The sequence below is a fragment of the Diospyros lotus genome, chromosome 2, assembly GCF_014633365.1.
Source record: "Diospyros lotus cultivar Yz01 chromosome 2, ASM1463336v1, whole genome shotgun sequence".
Taxonomy (NCBI): domain Eukaryota; kingdom Viridiplantae; phylum Streptophyta; class Magnoliopsida; order Ericales; family Ebenaceae; genus Diospyros; species Diospyros lotus.
Window position 1 is genome coordinate 44529643 of NC_068339.1, and position 19600 is coordinate 44549242.

At 35.9% G+C, this 19600-nt stretch overlaps 2 protein-coding genes across 6 annotated transcripts; one reads left to right on the plus strand and one right to left on the minus strand.

Annotated features, from left to right (window-relative positions):
• The first annotated feature begins 4444 nt into the window (after positions 1-4444).
• LOC127795735 (inactive protein kinase SELMODRAFT_444075-like) lies at positions 4445-10968 on the plus strand. Of its 5 annotated transcripts, none has more exons than XM_052327604.1 (11): positions 4445-4500; positions 4614-4696; positions 4827-5924; positions 6956-7110; positions 7198-7292; positions 7485-8521; positions 9094-9254; positions 9418-9494; positions 9575-9722; positions 9900-10049; positions 10548-10968. In XM_052327604.1, exons 3-11 carry the CDS (start codon positions 5747-5749, stop codon positions 10794-10796), a joined length of 2250 nt encoding a protein of 749 aa, XP_052183564.1. In that variant the 5' UTR covers positions 4445-4500; positions 4614-4696; positions 4827-5746; the 3' UTR covers positions 10797-10968. The 5 variants fall into 5 exon arrangements, with proteins under 5 accessions (XP_052183564.1, XP_052183565.1, XP_052183567.1 ...); XM_052327605.1 differs by having other exon boundaries at positions 4490-4508; XM_052327607.1 differs by lacking the exon at positions 4445-4500 and having other exon boundaries at positions 4538-4696; positions 4827-5125; positions 5251-5924.
• A 4957-nt stretch (positions 10969-15925) lies between these two features.
• LOC127794260 (PRA1 family protein F2-like) lies at positions 15926-16855 on the minus strand. The gene has a single exon (XM_052325212.1). It carries the CDS (start codon positions 16731-16733, stop codon positions 16182-16184), a length of 552 nt encoding a protein of 183 aa, XP_052181172.1. The 5' UTR covers positions 16734-16855; the 3' UTR covers positions 15926-16181.
• Between the last annotated feature and the right edge of the window lie 2745 nt (positions 16856-19600).

Genomic DNA, 19600 nt, shown 5'->3' on the forward strand with positions numbered 1-19600 from the left:
ATCTCAGTCTCATTCTCATTATAAATAAGATATTCTTTTTCAAGCAAATGTATACTCACAACTTGACTTAAATTATAACTCAATTTGTCTGTTGCATGTTATATATTCATTTGGAGATTGATTTAAGCATTGGAAGGTCCGCATAAGAGATTTTCATGCGCCCCTCATCGATTTTTTTCTCTACTGATACTTTAGAGATTTTGTTCGAGATATTCTCATTCACTAAATAAATTTATTGCATAACATTTGTAAATAATTAGTCACACTCGCGTTTAAAGGACGAGAAATGACGATCACCGTACGTGTCCTCTCTAAGGAGGGGACAAATTTTGCATGATCGGGAAGCAACAGCCCCAGCCTGCGTTGCCATCCAAATACAAAGATGCAAACGGTGTCAAAAGTTGGGGCCTGTTTGTTGAGGATCTCAAGAAGAAGCCCCATGTGGGCAAGCAATCTCCATGGGCGAGCAGAGCTGTTAAATTTGTTTTGCCTGAATGGAGCCACAGCCCGTTGATTGAAATGTCGATTTCATCTCTGCATTCGGGAAGCTTGATGAGTTCTCAGAAAGCAATGGCGATTGGCCTGGAGAAGATGAAGGGTGAAGGTGAAGGTGAAGGTGAAGGTGCTGCTGCTGCTGCTTAACTCCATCAAACTGAGGGGTCGCTGTCCCTCTTTCTTTGGATGAACCCGTTAAATTATGATAGTAATTGATTAAATTATTTAAAAAATAATATTAAAAGTCATAAATGATAGTGAGTAAAGAGATTATGTGTTATTATTATTATTTTTTAATATTAGGATTTATTATTCATAAAATATAATATATTTATTATTAGTTAATAATTTTTTTTTATGATGTATCAAGTGACATAAAAAAGAAATAGATATGGGAGAAAGAGAAATGAATGTGAATGTATGTGTATGAGAAATTGAAGTAACGACGCCCACTAAATCAGCAGATTAATTTTGTCTGATTCGATAAATCCAGCAATTTTGTCCCCAAAACCCAACAAAAATCTAGATTTCCCCGAAGTAAAATAGAAATTTAAATCCTTAACATTAATTAATTAATTAATTACTCTGACAAGGCTTGGCGATGATAGATTGGGTAAGCTTCTGAACTTCCACAGCTCATCATCGGTGGAAAGTGGCGCCCCCTCCAGCTGACGGCGACGTGAGCCGTCGATCACCGCCGTCTGGTCGCCGTCTCAGCAGACCCTTCGCCACTCGCACATGCAGCGGCTCATTAATTGCGGGCCAGTTCACGGCCACATAACGGGGTTTGCCTCGGGAATTGATAAGCTGACGCAGAGTGTGAAAGGGCCATCCAAGCACAGCCAGCCAGGGCCCAAGTGGGGGAAGTTCATTGACGGAGATTGGTAACGGCGGTGGGACCAAGCAAATTGAAAATATTCAATTTCACATAAATTTATAATAATTTGGTCATAAAAATTTAAAATACTTACTTTGTCTGGTCAGCAAGGGTGGGCCCATCCAGCTCCCGGGGCGCGCGAAGCACCGAACCAAACCCGGATCTCCCTTTCGTGTAGGGCAGAGTGAGTGATTTGAATCCGTAACCTCTTGCATTTATGATCCAATTTCAAATCCCGAATATCGAGAAAGAGGGGAGGGCTTGATTTATGTATTTATTTATTATTAAAATTAAATCACATGAAATGAAATTGCTGATTTTGAAATTTGAGCTCTCTCTCTCTCTCTCTGCCTCTCCTTCTAATTCAAAGCAAGCTGGGGCTGGGGTTGGGGTAACAGCGGACAAGCGCTTGCTTTTTATTCGATCTTTTTACTATTATTACGGGAATGGAAAAGACAGGTTTACCCACCGAATCATCGCATAATTACCCTCTTTTTTTGGGGAAATAATTGGGTAATGGAATGCGTACGGGTTTCAAATGAATGAATGAATGATCTGGTTTGCTTTCGGGGCGGGCATATGATTGGCACGTGATGCTGAGCTGGCTTGCTTCGGGAAGGAGTACGTGCGGGTGCACCCTGGGCCAGCACATGGTGGCTCCAAGACGTGCAAGTTGTGAGATTATCGCAATGATACGGCGATCAAATCCGCCTCGTAATCCTACCATATGCTTCCATTCATTTTATTTTGCTCCATATGGCACCCATCCAAAATTTGAATTTTGTCTCTTTTATTTATACGGTCACGGTCTTTACTTAACCTGTGTCAGATAGAATACTCAAATATAGAGAGTAAGAGTAAATTTCATGTGATTTAGTTTATTTTTACTATTTACTTTAAAAAAAATTATAATTTAAAAAATTCGAGAAACCTTTCGATTACGATTAATTTTTGACCCCCGAGAGATCTACCCATCAAATAGATATAGTTAATTGTATTTTCTCACATAGAAGCAAAATCGAATCACAATCTCGTAATATCCTAAATTTCGAAATGTGTAAGACAAATTATATGTATTATTTTATAATGATTACTTTTAATATTTTTTAATCTAAATAATTTCAAGTTGTTGGAAAAAAATTACATTCTATTATAATTTTACAAGAATGTTATGTAATTTGCGTTAGGATACATGCTAAAAGAGTGAGTGTATGGGTTTTACTCTTTTTTTATAAGACTCGCGTTTCTCTTTTTCAATTTATTCGTATTAAATAACATAAAATTTAATTAACGGAGAATATAAAAATTGAGTGACACATAAATCACACCAAGACAAGGAGTAGAAATTTACCCAAATTTTGAACGAAAGGAGGAATGGGAGAGAGGATATGATAACATGGAGGGGGGGGGGGGGGGGGGGGGGGGGACCGTGAAGGAGGACCCTCACATGGGGCTAAAATGCCTGGAAGGACAACGATTTCAGTCTCCATGAGACCCTAAAACGCCCTCCGGCCGCTGCCGCCATTCTCAGCTCTCATCATCATTCAATTCAATGGTTCCCTTTTCTAAAGCCCAAAGTGTTACCTGAACAATTAATATTATAATTAATTATTCAAATAAGCCTTAAGGAAGGAAGATGCAAGATCTTCCAGCCGGCTGCTCAAACTAAAGACAAAGCTCCAAACCCCTTAACTGCGCACCACCTTTTCCTCTTCCCATTCAAATCTCCACCCCGGTCCCATGCCCTGCGCTCAATAAATTATTATTAGACAAACAAATATCCCTCCCTCCCTCCCTCCATCCATAGGGCTAGAAATAATGTAACCCAGTCGCCCCATGCACAGCTAAGTGGTAAAAGGAGGAGTTCTAAAGATGCAGTCATATTAAAAATTATTAGTGTTAAATCAATTTTTGGGGGAAGTAATTTCTTCTGAGGGTGGTCATTGATAAGTGTTAGTGGACGCAACCTCAAACCCTGACCACTTTGACATATCCCTCGATTTACCTCCCTCATAATGATCTAGGGATGAATTTGATAAGGGATACGAGTAATGACGCGTAATATAATAATAATAATAATAATAATAATAATAATAATAATGTAACCCAATCATTTATTCACATGTTGTATTATGATTATGATTTACCTACTTAATATTAGAGATTAAATGTCAACATTTAGTGACTCTTCAAATGTTTTCTAACCCAATCTACGAACAAAAGTTAAAGATTCGTGACTACCTTTGACATTCAATTCAAATTAAAGTGAGTGATGGATTTGGTTTGATATATATATATATACTCATTGACATTAAATTGGATTTGAATTAGACACTTGCCATTTAAAGTAATTTTAAATCGATAAAACTACTTTAAAAGGCCTACAAATTCTTGTTTTTAAATTTTGTTTCGACTCAAAAACTTGTCTTATTTGTTTATTTTGGGTTTAACTACTTTTGTTTGATCCGTTTGTATATACTTTTGTAGTGCCAATTTTGAGTTCATTTCAAAATAATTAATTTATCATAATATATTAGTTGATGATAAATATATTTGATCGCTTTATTTTCAACTAATATGTATCTATTGTACCTTCTTTTAGACTCCAAACAGTCTTATTAGTTGATGATAAATGTATTATATTATAAAATATTTAATTATTAAATTTATTATAAATTAAAAATAAAATATATTTATTGAACTTTAATCATTGCTCTCTAATAATGTTTAACATTATCCAATAATATAATATATATCTTCTAAAGACAAGATGTAATAAATGTATTTTTTAAAATAAAATATATTTATTGTATATTATTTTAAATATATAAATAATTATATTATTAGATAAATAAATAATACAAAGAGTCATGATCCTAACATTTCATTTAAAACGAAATATGAGATATTTATTATTAATAAATATAATTTATTAAAAAATAAGATATGTTTATGATTGTTTAATTATTATAATTAAGCAACGATTATTCAAAATTTTATAAATTTTATTTATTTACATATGCCGTCCAGAGTGTATATAAACGTGGTTTGAAGTAAGGAGAGAATAATGGTTATTAAATCGCCGAGTTGATGTTTAGTATCTGCAGGCGCGCATCAAATGGGATGGGGTGAGTCGGTGAGGTGGTTGAATTGATAGCCCTCTTTAAAGTGTATAAATTGCGTCTTCCTTTATCTCTCTCTTTCTTTCTCTCTCTCATTCAATTGCTGTATGCATGAACAGAGTAATTCATGTTCGTTTGGACACACGCTCGCTCTTTGATTTTGATGGATGTCGAAGGCCGCAGCTCCTGCAACAAATATGCTGTAATCTCGCTCTTCCGACTCTTCTCTTTACATTTATGCGTATTTTGTTTGTGATTATAATGCTCCGTGTTCGTATCTCTGTCTTCGAATGCTGTTCCTGTTTGACGATTTAATGCGTTCGGATTCACAGGATTTGCGGTTAGGCGTGAGTCTGATTTCAGTATCTCAGACTCTCGGTGCTGTTTTGATTTGAGAAGTTTGGAGTGTGATTGAGATGGAGACCGAAACGTACGAGTGGTGTTCCTCCTGTTTTATCGGTGATTTTGAGGAGTGACCGTTCCGGAATCTGATTTAACATTCGTTGTGATCCTACTTGAAATAGGAAGTGAAAGTGTTTTGTTCGGATTTCGGATCTGGAAAGCGCCCCAGAGCTCAGTCACCGTGCGGTCTTCTCTGATTTGAAAGCCTAGGGCTAAGAGGTCGTATGTGGTGTGTGTCGTTTGCCTGCTGTGTGTATGCAATGTGCTGGTGAACAGTGTGATTGGTACCAGCAAGATTCATCTCTTTCTCATGCGTTTGGATTCATCTGGCTAACTCGGGCGAAATTTCTGCAGATCCGCCAATGCTTGCTACATATTCGGAATATTCGTGGCAGAAAACTTTTATCTACTTCGGTCAATTAGTGGGAGCAAGGCGAAATGCAACGGAGTGCTTTTGGACGTTTTCTTTTGTTGCATAGAAGGGAGGACTACTTTTGTTGTGCAAATTAGAGCAAAGTGTTTGCTGTTCGGATTTCTCAAAAGATTGGGTCGAGTTGTTGGTTAAAACGGTCTTGTCAGTTTTGAGAGGGACTGACCATCACAGTTGATTAAGGTGAAAATGTCGGGTGTACACTAGCTGAGAGTATACCTACGATGGAGGGACAGAATATACACAATAATTCTAAAATAATGTTTTCTTCTTGTCATTTCGTGTAGCATGTATGCCTTTATTGGTTCTGGGTTTGTGTTGTTCTGAAATCAAAATATAGCTGGACCTGGGGAGAATTGGGTTTGCTCAGAGAGAGAAAGAAGGGGGGTTGTGGTTGTGTTTTAAGAAATTTGTGGCCTAATGAATCGTGAGTTGAAGAGTGGAAAGCAAGAGGATTCGGATGTCACCGAGAAGGTGGTGGTAGCCGTGAAGGCGTCCAAGGAAATTCCCAAGTCTGCTCTCGTTTGGGCTTTGACTCATGTTGTTCAGCCTGGGGACTGCATTACCCTGCTGGTGGTCGTCCCTTCACAAAGTTCAGGTAGCCTTTGTCGTTAAATTTGAATTAGCTATTGGGTTTACCGCTCCCTCTTTGATTATGCCTCAACTGAAATATTTGTATCTTGATTAGACCTGCTTGTTTCAAGGAATCAAGTTGGTAGTTATATTCTTCCTCGTACAGGGCGTGGAAATGAAGTGTGTTTCTTTTGGTCCTTTCATATTTTTTGTCACTAGTTGAATGGCTACAGCCTTCTATTTTTTTTTTTTTTTTTATGTGGGCTTTCATTTCTGTTTGGGTAGCATGAGCTAGAAGCAGATTTCCAGTAACAAGCAAATGGAATATAGTTGCCCTATCCTTTATTTTGTTCTACTTTAACCTGTCCAGACAATCAATGTTGTATTCCTGCTACATATATATTATCTGATGATGATGCCTCAATTGGCCTGTTATAGGTTGATTGTTCCTACTTGTTGCATGGAACTGATTTTGACAGTTCTAGTCTTCCTCTTACCAGTACAAGGTATCAAAAGTAATTGCTATTCTTTTGATCATCAGGTCAAAAGAATAGCTTTTGAGGGCTTAATATGTTGTTTTTCTTCTGATCATCAGGTATATAAGATCATTACTGCTTTTGCAGTTTAATGAATTAATCTGGTTCTCAGCCCTCTCGTGGGACCATGGATTTTATAGCATATTCTCTTATGAAGTTCCTTTTCAGTAAAAAGAAAATGGAATATTAGTTGCTGTATTAATTTTTCTTTTTGGGGATTCTCAGAACTTTGCTTCATGGGGGTCCTTGAATATGTTTGACTATCATGTCGAAAGGAAAAAAGTAAAGAGAATATGTTGTTGTTGTATGTTACGTAGTCTACACAGACTATATCTGATTATGTTACCTTGTGTTGTAAATCTATCTATTATTATCTGTTATAACATTTGTGCTATGATTCTGGACAGATTTTGATTCAGTTTTTCATGATTAATTTGCTGGATTAAATCATGAAAGCACTGGTTCCTAAAACCTTCTGATAGGCATACTTCTGATTTTTTTAAATTCCCCAATTCTCTAGGTAGGAAATTATGGGGATTTCCAAGATTTGCTGGAGATTGTGCCAGTGGCCACCGTAAGTCTCATTCTGGAACAAGTTCAGAGCAGAAGTCTGATATTACAGATTCCTGCTCCCAGATGATCCTTCAGCTTCATGATGTTTGCGATCCTATCAAAGTCAGTGCTTCTATTTGTGTTGTCTATTTGTATTTCCATACACACATGATGTCTGATAGGATTTTATATCTGTAATTTGTTTTGTAGATAAATGTCAAGATAAAAATAGTTTCTGGATCGCCGTGTGGTGCAGTAGCTGCAGAGGCCAGGAAAGCTCTAGCCAGTTGGGTTATACTGGACAAGTAATGATCTTACTTCTTATGTGCGCCATTAACTATGTTTGAGATTATCAAGTGATACAACTTTCAACTCCATTAACTATTTTTGTTCTCTATGAGTTATAATCTCCAATGGTGCCCTGATATTTATTTGGCAATCATGTTATTTCTTTTGATTAATGTTCCACAAGTTATCCCTTTGAGTACTCATTGCAGGCAGCTCAAGCATGAAGAGAAGCGCTGTATGGAAGAGCTGCAATGCAACATTGTTTCTATGAAGCGCTCCCAGCCAAAAGTTCTGCGGCTAAACTTGGTTGGGTCACCCAAAAAGGAAGCTGAGACAGCACATCCTTTGCCATCTGAACTGGATCAATCATCTGAGAAAAAACCTAGAAAAAAGAATGACCCCGTGAATTCCATTCGAGGACCTGTGGTGACTCCGACTAGTAGTCCTGAGCTATTTACTGCAACTGAAGCTGGCACGTCATCAGTATCAAGCTCAGATCCTGGGACGACCTCACCCTTTTTTATTTCTGAAATAAATGGGGAACTGAAGAAAGAGGAATTGTTAGGTGTAAAAGAAACTCCTGATCTTGATGAATCAAGTTCAGACACAGACAGCGGAAACTTATCTTCATCTTCATCAAGTTTAAGGTTCCAACCATGGATGGTGGAAGTTCTTAGTTCGCGTCATCATTCCTCACAACTTTCAGATGAAAGCTCACAAAGAACCAATCCTAGGGCTCAAGCACCCACAACAAATGCTATGCTGGAGAAATTATCCAAGGTTGATCGAGAAGCTGGATTTGGATTGCCAAGTTATAGACCTGATCTGGAGTTCAGTGGAAACTTGAGAGAAGCAATTTCTTTATCCAGGAGTGCTCCTCCTGGGCCACCTCCTTTGTGTTCAATATGTCAACACAAGTCACCCATATTTGGTAAACCCCCAAGGTGGTTCACCTATGCTGAGCTGGAGCTTGCTACAGGTGGATTTTCCCATGCTAATTTCTTGGCAGAAGGCGGGTTTGGTTCTGTCCACAGAGGTGTTCTGCCGGATGGTCAGGCAGTTGCTGTCAAGCAACACAAATTGGCTAGTTCACAGGGGGATCAGGAATTCTGCTCAGAAGTGGAAGTTCTCAGTTGTGCTCAGCACCGAAATGTAGTTATGTTAATTGGATTCTGTATTGAGGACCGGAGAAGGCTGCTCGTTTATGAATACATATGTAACGGGTCGCTGGATTCTCATCTATATGGTAATTTATGCTTTCCTGAAGTAGAATATTTAATGGTGTCACTATTTAAATCACGCAGACATGAATTCAAAGCAAAAAAGACTAGGTACATATAAATTTCCCATCTATAGCATTTTTATTTAACTTTTATGTACAAGTTTTGACTATGATGAAAAATTTGGACTATGTGCCCTCTAATGCGTGCCTATTTGTGTTCCAAGTCATACTTTCTCTGCCGGAATAAAATTTGATATGCCTTTCCTTTAACTGAACTATCTCTATGGTTAAGACCAAAGCATAAACTTCCCCAGATAAAAATTTAAAGTGCTATTACAAGAACTTGTCAGCCTCACGTAGTGGGATAAAGGCTTGGTATGTTGTTTCTTGTTCTTGTTACTACTGCATGAGAGACCGAACTTTAAACTAGGCCTGTGCTTCTTTTTGGTCCTTCAATTTTATCTTTGAGAATTTATGCCCATTTAATTATCTACCTGAAGGTCTAGAACCCCTCCCGGTGGGAATTACACCTTGTGATTGTTGTTGAATATGTTAGGTTTCTTTGCTAAAGTTATATTGAAATTTGTTTTCCCTAGGTCGTCATCAAGATCCATTGGAATGGTCTGCACGTCAAAAAATTGCCGTGGGATCTGCTCGAGGACTCCGGTATCTTCACGAAGAATGCAGAGTGGGTTGCATTGTCCACCGGGACATGCGGCCTAACAACATCCTCCTCACCCATGATTTTGAGCCACTAGTATGATCATTTCTTATTCTTTTATATCAGTACTTGTTCTTGTTAAATTTTCTTTGAAAAAGACCACTAAACCAGATGCTGCCCTCAGTAGTTAGAAATGCATGTGAAAAATAGAGACAGGTTTGGAAGTGCTGTGATCTTATTCCAACTTCTTATTCAATAGGTTGGAGATTTTGGCCTGGCAAGATGGCAACCTGATGGAGACACAGGAGTTGACACAAGGGTAATTGGAACTTTCGGGTATGTGCTGAGATACAACACTTATCTTTCTTTGGATCATCTATGCAATTTGCTGATTTGCCAACTATTGCTTCTTGAAGGTATCTGGCTCCAGAATATGCTCAAAGTGGTCAGGTCACAGAGAAAGCTGATGTTTATTCTTTTGGGGTTGTTTTGGTGGAGCTTGTTACTGGAAGAAAAGCTGTGGACCTTAACCGGCCAAAGGGTCAGCAGTGCCTCACCGAATGGGTATATGATAGACCATTTTTACTTATTTCAGTGTACAAGTGTAAAAATAATGTTTTTGATGAGCAATGTAATTTGCTGAGACAAATTGATACAAATTCAAATTCAACCAAGTTATTTTCTCCTTCAGACTGTAGGTTCTTCCTTTGTCCTTGATATTATGTCTCTGGTTTGAAACAGGCACGCCCACTGCTGGAAGAGTGTGCCATTGATGAGCTGGTCGACCCACGGCTGGGAAGCAATTATAATGAACAAGAGGTCTATTGCATGTTACATGCTGCATCCTTGTGTATTCGTCGAGATCCTCATTCAAGGCCTCGGATGTCACAGGTAAGACAAATTTTATAAAAGTAGTCTGTGGCTGTTCTTCAAAAATGCCTCTCTTAGTATGCCTAGGTCAGGTGGACACACTCAAGGGTAGGCTTCTATGATCAGTTAATATTGTTGTGTATTTGTGTTGAGCCAAGACTTACATTGTATCCTCTACCGTCTCCCCTTCTGATCTCTAAAGAGTTATCTTATGCCCTTTCCCTAATAGAGGACACGGGCTTTTCTAAATTAGGCATGAAAAAGGCAAATTAGGCATTTCTATAATGTCTGTAAAATTTGCCCGACTAGAGGAGGAAAAATAGTTGCACTGACCTCCTTCCCAGTATATTAGCCTTTCCAAGTAGGTACCAATGGGCTGGCACTTGCAAGAACTGTCCTGGAACTATATATATGCGTGGAGGTTGTGAGAAGAAATGTATTGAGATACAATACCTGACATTGTTATCTCTGGTGCTGATTTTCATATATTTATTATTTTTGTTAAAACTCTTCTAACAGGTACTCCGAGTATTGGAGGGGGACATGATCATGGACTCAACTCAATTATCGACCCCCAAGTACGATGTGGGTAGTCGAAGTGCGAGGATTTGGCAGGAACAGCAGCAGCAGCAACACCAACACTATAGCGGCCCAATATTAGGTGAAGCATTAGAAGGATTCAGCGGTAAGCTCTCTCTCGAGTCACCGAGGCTGCCTTACTGGGAAAGGGATAAGGCCAGGAGGCCTTCTTGTGGGGATGACTCGTGAAGAGCACTGCCCCACTACAAGCTGCACTGCCTAATGGGCTCGAAGTATCTCTTTTCCCTTCCTTTTTGGTTAATTTCCTGTTCACTTCATTTTTGTCTAATGAAATCTGGATTTTAGTTGTGTATAATAAGTAGTATATGGGGAATTAAAAATATGTAGGGGTTTTGTTGTCCATCAATTAGTCCTGATCCCAACTGGCAATGATCAATATATATATATATATATATATTCGGCTCTAATTTATGGAGATAGAAAATGAAGAAGAACAATCAGCCTTCAGTATCACTAGGTCGAGTTGGTTACTATAGAATCTTAGATCTCCGTACATTTCTATAATTGGATGGGACATCTCTACTTAGAAGCCATCATATCTCCTCAGCCTTTTTATCTAATTTTCTTTGATTTTCCTCTCCCTTCCATTAACAATTTTCTCCATTTCGTGTACTCACCTCAAGTATGTTTCTATCGATTTTGTATTTCTCACATACTTAAACCATCTATTTACGCACTCTTATTTCGTTTGTTGCACTTATGTCTTGTACCAAAAAGTGTGTACACATACCTCAAGTTTTACAAAGAAAAATTGAATAAAAAACGAAACAAATAATATCCAAGCTACCAATCTAGAAGTTATGCTCCTCGTAACAAAAAAAATAAAACAAGCCGGACAAATCTGCCAATAATGCCTCAATAACAATTTGAAATCAAAGGAGACTTCTTTTTTTTTTCTCACATCCTTGGTTAACATTTTACTATGAATACACTTGGATTACTTTCTTTAAAAATGCTTAGGGAGGACAAAGGTTATACTTTTTTTATTTTTTCATTTTTTCTCCGAGTATTATTTAGTTTTTAATATGAATATTAACATTTTATAATAAAAACACTCAAATTATTTTCTAAAAAAATTGTTTAGAGTAGTACATAACCATACTCATATTTGATCATTTCCTTTCAAAACTGAATGTTTACTACTGAAACTGACATATATGTATTTGAAGACGACAATAGGAAAAACCAAAAGAAAGATTCGGGAAAGATAGAAAATCTCACATCTCTTCACACTAACAACAACCACTTGGTGGTTTCAAAGATGTCACATCACAGGTTGCAATGGCCAGGCGATCATTTTCTGTTTGCACAGTTAAAGATTGTGGGTTGGCGTTTGTATCATCTTCTGTTTTGGTTTGTTCCTTTTGTTAATAATATATATCCCTTCTTCTTCTTTTGGCCACCGAATCATATCAGATTCTATTCTACTAGACAGACTAGATCTCATCCAGATAGATAAGAAAACACATGATGATGCATAATTGGTGCCCACGAATGAATTGGATAACTTTACTTCTATCCATCAAATCCTCCCCCTTCCATTAGTTAGTTGCTCAATAGATGTTTTGATGAAAAGTTTATTTCAATGGGACTATTTTTGAATGAGAAAAGTGGCCCCAATGGCATCCCATATGCCAAGTGAAGTGATCTTTTCAGGGTCAGCCTCAACCCAACGGTATCTCAAAAAGTCAGCATGTAAGGCCAAAGTCAATTAAATTTTTACATAACCGACAAAAATATTCTAATGGAATTTACTATGCATGCCCATAGAAATGGTCACCCAACCCTGGTTATGTTATTATTATTATTATAAATTAATTAAAAAATGTTAAAACTTTACCTTTAAATAGAGAAAAGATGAGTAAATTATTGATGATTTGAGAGGAAAAAATAGATGGAAATAATTTGTTCTATAATCTAATGCAATTTAATTCTGATCTTTAAATTATTGAAACAAGTTGGTCTTTAATTTATTTTTGAGTTGTAGAACCAAAATACTTTCCCCAGAATTGAATTTTTTTATTGATAAATATGATTTTAGATTAAATTTTCAAACACTGTCTTTATGTTTTAAAAATTACTTTATTTTCACCATTAGTCTTCAATTTATCCATCATTGCTATATGGAGTTTAGGAATATTAGGGTTATTGGTTACATTTTCATATATATATATATATATATATATTGTAAACAAGAATTTCAGTAAAACAAAAATAATGAGTACTGTTTAAATATAAAATATATGTCAAACCTCGCAATAAAAGAACAAATAAATAAAAAATATTCATCCAATTATAACAATACACAAATGTCAAAAGAAGTTTTCAAAAAGATTGTATATTAAATCTCCTAAGACACTCAAGACTTTTGTTGTGAATATTGACATTTGTGATGTCAATATCTAATCACTCACATAAAAAAAATGTGATAAGAACACGAACAAAACTTAAAACCATCAATGCATAATAATTCCTAAACATTATAAGATACGTTTGCACAAATATTAATATTTGTATCGAAGACACTTTGCTCAAACTATTAATTATTGCCACTTTTTTTAATTAAAGGTAAATTTAGTATTTTTATTTTAAGTTGATTTATAACAATATCATTATATATAATTATTTTAAATTAAATGAGATATTGTAGTCATTTTCTTTCTTAATATGTTTTTTGGCCAGAAAATAACGTTAAAAAGAGAATTCTTGGTGAAAAATAAAACTACAAAATGATAAAGTGTCTCAAATTTTAAACTTTAAAGATGTTTAGTGAAACATAAAAATGTAATTTTGTATTTTTAGTTTTTTTGGAAAAATAAAAATTGTGTTTTTCTTTTTTTTTTTTACATAAACGAAATTAAATTACCCAAATTGCATTTTCTGTTTCTTTGTCAGTAAAGGTGAAAATGAAAATAAAATCACATAAATAGGTTATTATCAGTATTTAAGGATATAATTTCTTTGAATAAATAAAAACATATCAAGCCAGACTTACTAAAAAAAATATTACAACTTATAAAAGCTTCAACTCTAAACTAAAATTTCCAAGTGGCCAATGTTACCATATGTAGGGATGAGCATTCGAATTAATCAAACTCAACTTATTGAAATTGTTGGTTCAATTTAATCTATAGATCAGTTTAATTTAGTTTTTAAGTTTGATAATCTTGATTTTAGACAATTTTTGTATTAAAAAAATTAAAATAATGAAACCGTTCGGAATATCAAAAATGATGTTTTTTTTTTAATTTTTTTTATTTGTTCAATTGATTTGGTTTGATTTTTAACATAAATTCTATTATTTCGGTTTTAATATTTATATATAAATTCAATACTTCTAATAGTTTCTCATTCATACACACTTTCAATTCATCAACAGAAATGTTACATAATAATTAATTTTGATATTTAAGGTGACACTTTTATATTAATATATTATATAATATAAAATATCACTATTAAGTGTAAAAATAAAGTGCTCCAAGTAACTTTTTAAATTAATTGATACTTTTTCTTAGTAGTATTGGCATTGGCAAGCTTAACAAGTTCATCCTAATCCTCTTCTTTAAAATATAAAAGAAGAAAAAGACAGCAATCCAATTAAACTTTGATTGATAAGAGGCCACACGTGAACAAACTAAAGTCAAGGTTCACAATCATAGTGGATTTTGATTCTAATCCAACAAGTTAATTAAACTTTTAATCTTAAACAGTTTCCCACCCTAATTTTTCAATTTATTATGATTGTAAAGGGTCGTTTAAAACTATTAAATTTCTCACTTAAATGATAGAAAGTTAAATCTTAATTATATGAGATTATTGATGTAAATTAGAATTTAAAATAATTTATGTAAATATAGGTATCTATTTAAAACCATCCATTGGTAGGGATAATTTGATCTAAGATTGATTTTTGTAACTCATAATAGAATATCTATGTATTTTTCACTAAATATTTCTATAATCTTCAAGTACTTGTTTGTTAAAGGTTTGATTTGGTTTTGTTTGCAATTGCAAGACCCTCTATTAATTTAATTTTCTTTTCATAACTCTCTTGTTTATAGTAAAATATATTTTATTTTTAGTAATATTCAGCAATTCATATATCCCTGTTAGATAAGAAAAGACTCAATAAATCACTATTAGATAAAGAAAAGACTCAATGAATCATAACTATATATGCAATTAGGGTTGGATATAAGTGAATTGGATGCCATCCCCTATATAATTTACCAAAAAATTGCATAAATTGACCCCTTAACTTTCACATTTTTTTATTATAGCACCCTCAACTTTATTTAGTGTCAATTACTCATGAATAAATCAACATGACATATTTTTTTTTATTATTTTTTTTTATTATGACACCCTCAACTTTGCTTGATCTCAATTATACTACTAAACTAACCAATTTTATGTCATATGAACACTTAGTCAATTTTGGAATCGCCACTGATCTTCAAGCACTTTTAATAACTTGAATATTATCATGAGATTTGGATTGACACTTTGTTCTGATTTCGAAGCTTCTCAATCTAATCCAAAGCTTCTCAATCTAACCCAACCAAATAATACTGTTTCTACTCCTACTCCATCTTCCAACGAAGATGATCATGACAACAAAGATGATCATGACAGTGAACGTGCATTTTGATTAAATTGGAAATTGGGTTGGAAATTTGCCGGATTCTTTTAATTTTGGTAGGTGAATTTGAATGTTTTAAAAAGGTTTCATTCAAAAGAAAAAAAAGGGAAAGAGAATAATTGGATTTATTTTTCTTTTTAGTTTTGAATATTTTAATATAAATAAAATTCACATCATCAATGGAGTGCAAATCACGTTGTGAGCCACACTTATTAAGTGTTCATATGGTGTGAAATTAACTAATTTAGTGGTGTAATTGGGGGAGTAAATAAAGTTGAAGTGTCCTAATAAAAAAAAAAACACAAAAGGTGAGAGTTGAGGGGGTGAAATTATGCATTTGACGTAATTTAGCAAATGAACAAGTATCATAACATCACATATATATATATATATATTGTACTCGTCACAAATCGATATTTAGGCATTAAAAATCATTATCCTAGAGACGTGGACAGAGATGTGATGAATGTAAGGTATGAAGGGATACAGATTTTTTATACAGTTCACACATCCCCAGTGCCCATCACCAGCCTACCCATTTCAGATCGTATACCCCAAACAATACCCAGGTTGAATTGAACGACGGTTGACCAATTTTAGCATCAGAAAAGTTTGTTCAATCCGTCAATCGAATCCCCCAACATTCAGAAAGTTGCAAAAACACAGAAAGATTAGATTTGGCAATCAATGGAGAGAGAGATTTCGAGGACGAATTTTGAGGTTTTTTCTACAGAATTATAGACCACACTGGCACAAATGATGAGTTCATGAAGCACAGCACACTTGCACGATGATGAAAAGGAAAAGTGAAAAAAGGAGAGAGCAATAATAGTACAGAATCAACAAATAGAACGAGGAGTTATTGAGGAAAACCTAGATGTGGTGAAGCAGCGGCAGAGCACGAGAAGCTAAGACGATGGCGATGCGCCGCCCGGGTAGAGAGCTGCCGTAGCGCCGGACTCTTCGTCGACGGGCAAGTCATCGGTCTTTCTCAAGGCGGCGTGAATCAGCACGATACAAACTCCGATGGCCAGCGAGACGAGTATGTTCGTGGTCGCGTTGGTGAGCAGGAGGAAGACGATCGTGAGGACGGACAGCACGACGAGGATGACGCGGTCGTCGACGGTGCGGCCGAAGATCACGAGCGGCTCGTCGCGGAGGAAGTAGAGGAAGAGCCAGACGGCCATCATGACGACGAATACGATGAGCGAGATCGGGTGCCATAGCAGGCTGAGGAACACGATCAGCAGCACCACGATTGCGTAGTTCGTCCGGAAGTAGGCGAGGTTCTTCCTGATCCGTCTGATTGCGTCGCCGAAGCTCGCCGGAAATCCGATCGAGTTGTACATCTCCTTCCATGGCCGCCTCGCGCCCAGTCCCGACTTCAGCCGCTCCTTCGCTCGCGAGATATACTCCAGCTTCGACGGCGATGACGTCGGAATCGTGCCGTACGTCGTCATTGTCCGGCGTCTCTCCGGTCAATATCTTTAAACCCCCCTTCTCTGACTCTCCCGTTCGAAATTAGAAGAAGAATAAAACAGAGGAAAGGCGGTGCATGAGAGTTAACGTAGGACGTAACACACCGAACATTTCATGCTGACATTAAGGCTATTCTATCCTGCAGCTATTTCCCTAGTGTTCGTGCATACCGTTACCGTATCGAGTTAATCTGGGACGAACGATGTTGATCCGACGGTTGAGATTGACGGGGTAGACGGGGGAATGGTGTGAATTGATCGTGCGGCAGAGGACTGTGGAGCCGACAACTGTAACTACTCCTGAAGGCAAAGGGATGGGGTGGGGTGGGAAGCGATGAGATGTGGATATGACCACAGTAAGCGCAGTGGGGACGGCGTCGGGATAAGGACGGCCAGGTAACACCGAAGCCGGTCACTATATCCACCGCCACGTGGCGTGCAGGTGCCCGGGACCTCCCAGAAATGAACTAAAAAAAGAGCTTAATGATAGAGCATTATTAATAAAACAAAAATTCATTTCTTCGTAATTGTTGAATACATTTTATCCCATCATAATTCGATTACTAACTCAATTTATAAGATATATTAATTAATTATGAATCACTTTGGAGTGAATTTGACAAATTTAAGTAGACAAAAATAGTGTTGATATCTAGCTTTGTTAAAACTCTTTGATTAGAGTCCTTGGTTTACATCAAATAAACTTTTATCGACAATTTTTACAAAATTAAAACTTATTTTGACTCGTTTCGCGATCGTCTCCCTGTTATCCTATCCTAGTTAGAACACATTTCTTCAGACATAATCATATTTATATCAAGAGTTGAGATTAAAATTTTAATTTTTAATTTTTTATCATTATCGAGTGATCTCACGTCACAAAATTTATGAGTTTAAGCAAAAAAGTAATATCGTTAGTAATAAGACGTTAATATAATAATAATAATAAAGTTAAATTCAGTAATTTAAATGGAGCATCTATATAAATCATGAATATCCAACTTACCTACCACTCAACTACACAAAACTTAAAAGGGAGAATCTATAAAAGGCAAGCTTTGACATTTTCATGTGCTTATTATTATTATAATTTATATTATTTATATTTGGTTGATGGTTGATGGGTAGGTGGCAAAGAGGAGAGCACGTGACTTGTAATGAACGTGAGGGACATGGGTTGGTACTGTACACTCTAGTGGTAGTGGATCACTTTGGGAACAGAGTCTTTTTCTTTGGAAAGTATTCCCGGAATGAATTTTATGAAATTTTCTGTTATTTATTTTTTTAATTTTTTACATTTAAAATTGAAGACAAGAAAACACTATCTCTAATACTATTGTAACATATTTTTCGCAAGGATTTTTCGGGAACATCTCCATGAAAAAGTTAATTCTAACTTGAGAGAATGTCTTCTCCTAGAAGGATCTATGAGAGCCCAATCACCCAAAAATTCGAGTAGTCTTCCGAAGATCTTTCGAAGACCTTTAAGGGGCTAACTTTCCTAAAAGCTTGGCCACTAACCTTAAAAGCCCTTTGAAAAACACATCTCTCCCTACTCAAACCCGTGTTGTTCCACACAACACGACCAATCCTTTTTTGAGTCACCTTCTCCAAGAGAGTTTCTTAGTAAGGTCCTCCCAAAACTTAACCCAATGACACGGCCTCACCTGAAGGGTCATGCCATGTGTGCCACGTGTCCCAATTTCTTGAGGAGTATAAAAACCCCTTGACCCCTCTCGTCTTTTTACATCCTTCTTCCAAACTTAGAAACTGATCTCTAACTCTTCGCGCAACATTATTTGACTCTCATCTATATTGCACGTACATCCTTCAACAACACGACCATGTCTAACTTGAGCATTGAAGGGCCCACGAGAGAAAAATTCTTGCGTGTCTCTTAATTACCTTCTGTCTTACAGATTGAAAGACCTGGACCAATCGGAAACCCTTCGAAAGACCCTTCCACACAGCTCCCCTCAGAGCCCTTCTATGGCTTATCAAACCCGAAAACCTTTCTCCTTTCAGAACCATTCTTCTATAAGACCCCCCTTAGGTGACCCTCTTCGAGCAAGCTTTGTTCTTTTGCCTAGCTTTATCAACTGTCAACTTTGTTTTTTTCCAAAATAAATAAATTTCAATTATTATATTCTAACAATAACAAATGCAAAATCCCAACCAATGGTAAAAACATAATGTCATCCCCTAACTTATTTCCAAGATAAGACCAACCACACTCCTAGTTGATATTACTCGATTGGACAAAGTTAGATTAACTTTTTCCACACTTATATACGTTTGATTTGAAGAAGAAATTAAGGAGAAAAACACTCATAAGAGAGGGAAGCTCTCAACTAAAATCTAAAGACAATACTTCTTTACTAAAACTTGTAGATCTTAGTTTTCTCAGTAAGAGTGTTTTCTCGACTCAAGAAAGTAATCAAATAGCGACGATAAGATTTTATAAAATAACCATTTAGAAACAATCCTAAATAACTCTATGCTTGTATCGTTATTGTATTTCAGATAATATTAAACATTAGTCTTAGTCCCGCTCTAAAGAATCACTTACTTTGTACGAGGCATTACTATTAACTCAGTATTTTAATTCGTTTAAATTTTAAATTGAATCAATGAACCACTCACCTAAGCCTAATCATATAACACGGATTATACTTACAAAATTAATTCCCAACATTTTATATCCTTTCTATGGATATACTTGCCACATATACTTAAATATTGTCATAACCAAAGTTAAAAAGTTACAAAAGCATATAAAATTTTGTTTACCATCCTGAATTCACCTACTTGATCAAGTGAGGAGCACATATATATGGCTGTAAAAAAAT

Excerpts from the sequence above, each read along its gene's own strand:
- LOC127795735 (XM_052327604.1), top strand. The coding sequence starts at position 5,747 with ATGAATCGTGAGTTGAAGAGTGGAAAGCAAGAGGATTCGGATGTCACC. Across the intron at positions 5,925-6,955 it reads CGTCCCTTCACAAAGTTCAG|GTAGGAAATTATGGGGATTT; the intron begins GTAGCCTTTGTC and ends CCAATTCTCTAG. Across the intron at positions 9,495-9,574 it reads AGGGTAATTGGAACTTTCGG|GTATCTGGCTCCAGAATATG; the intron begins GTATGTGCTGAG and ends TGCTTCTTGAAG.
- LOC127794260 (XM_052325212.1), bottom strand. The coding sequence starts at position 16,733 with ATGACGACGTACGGCACGATTCCGACGTCATCGCCGTCGAAGCTGGAG.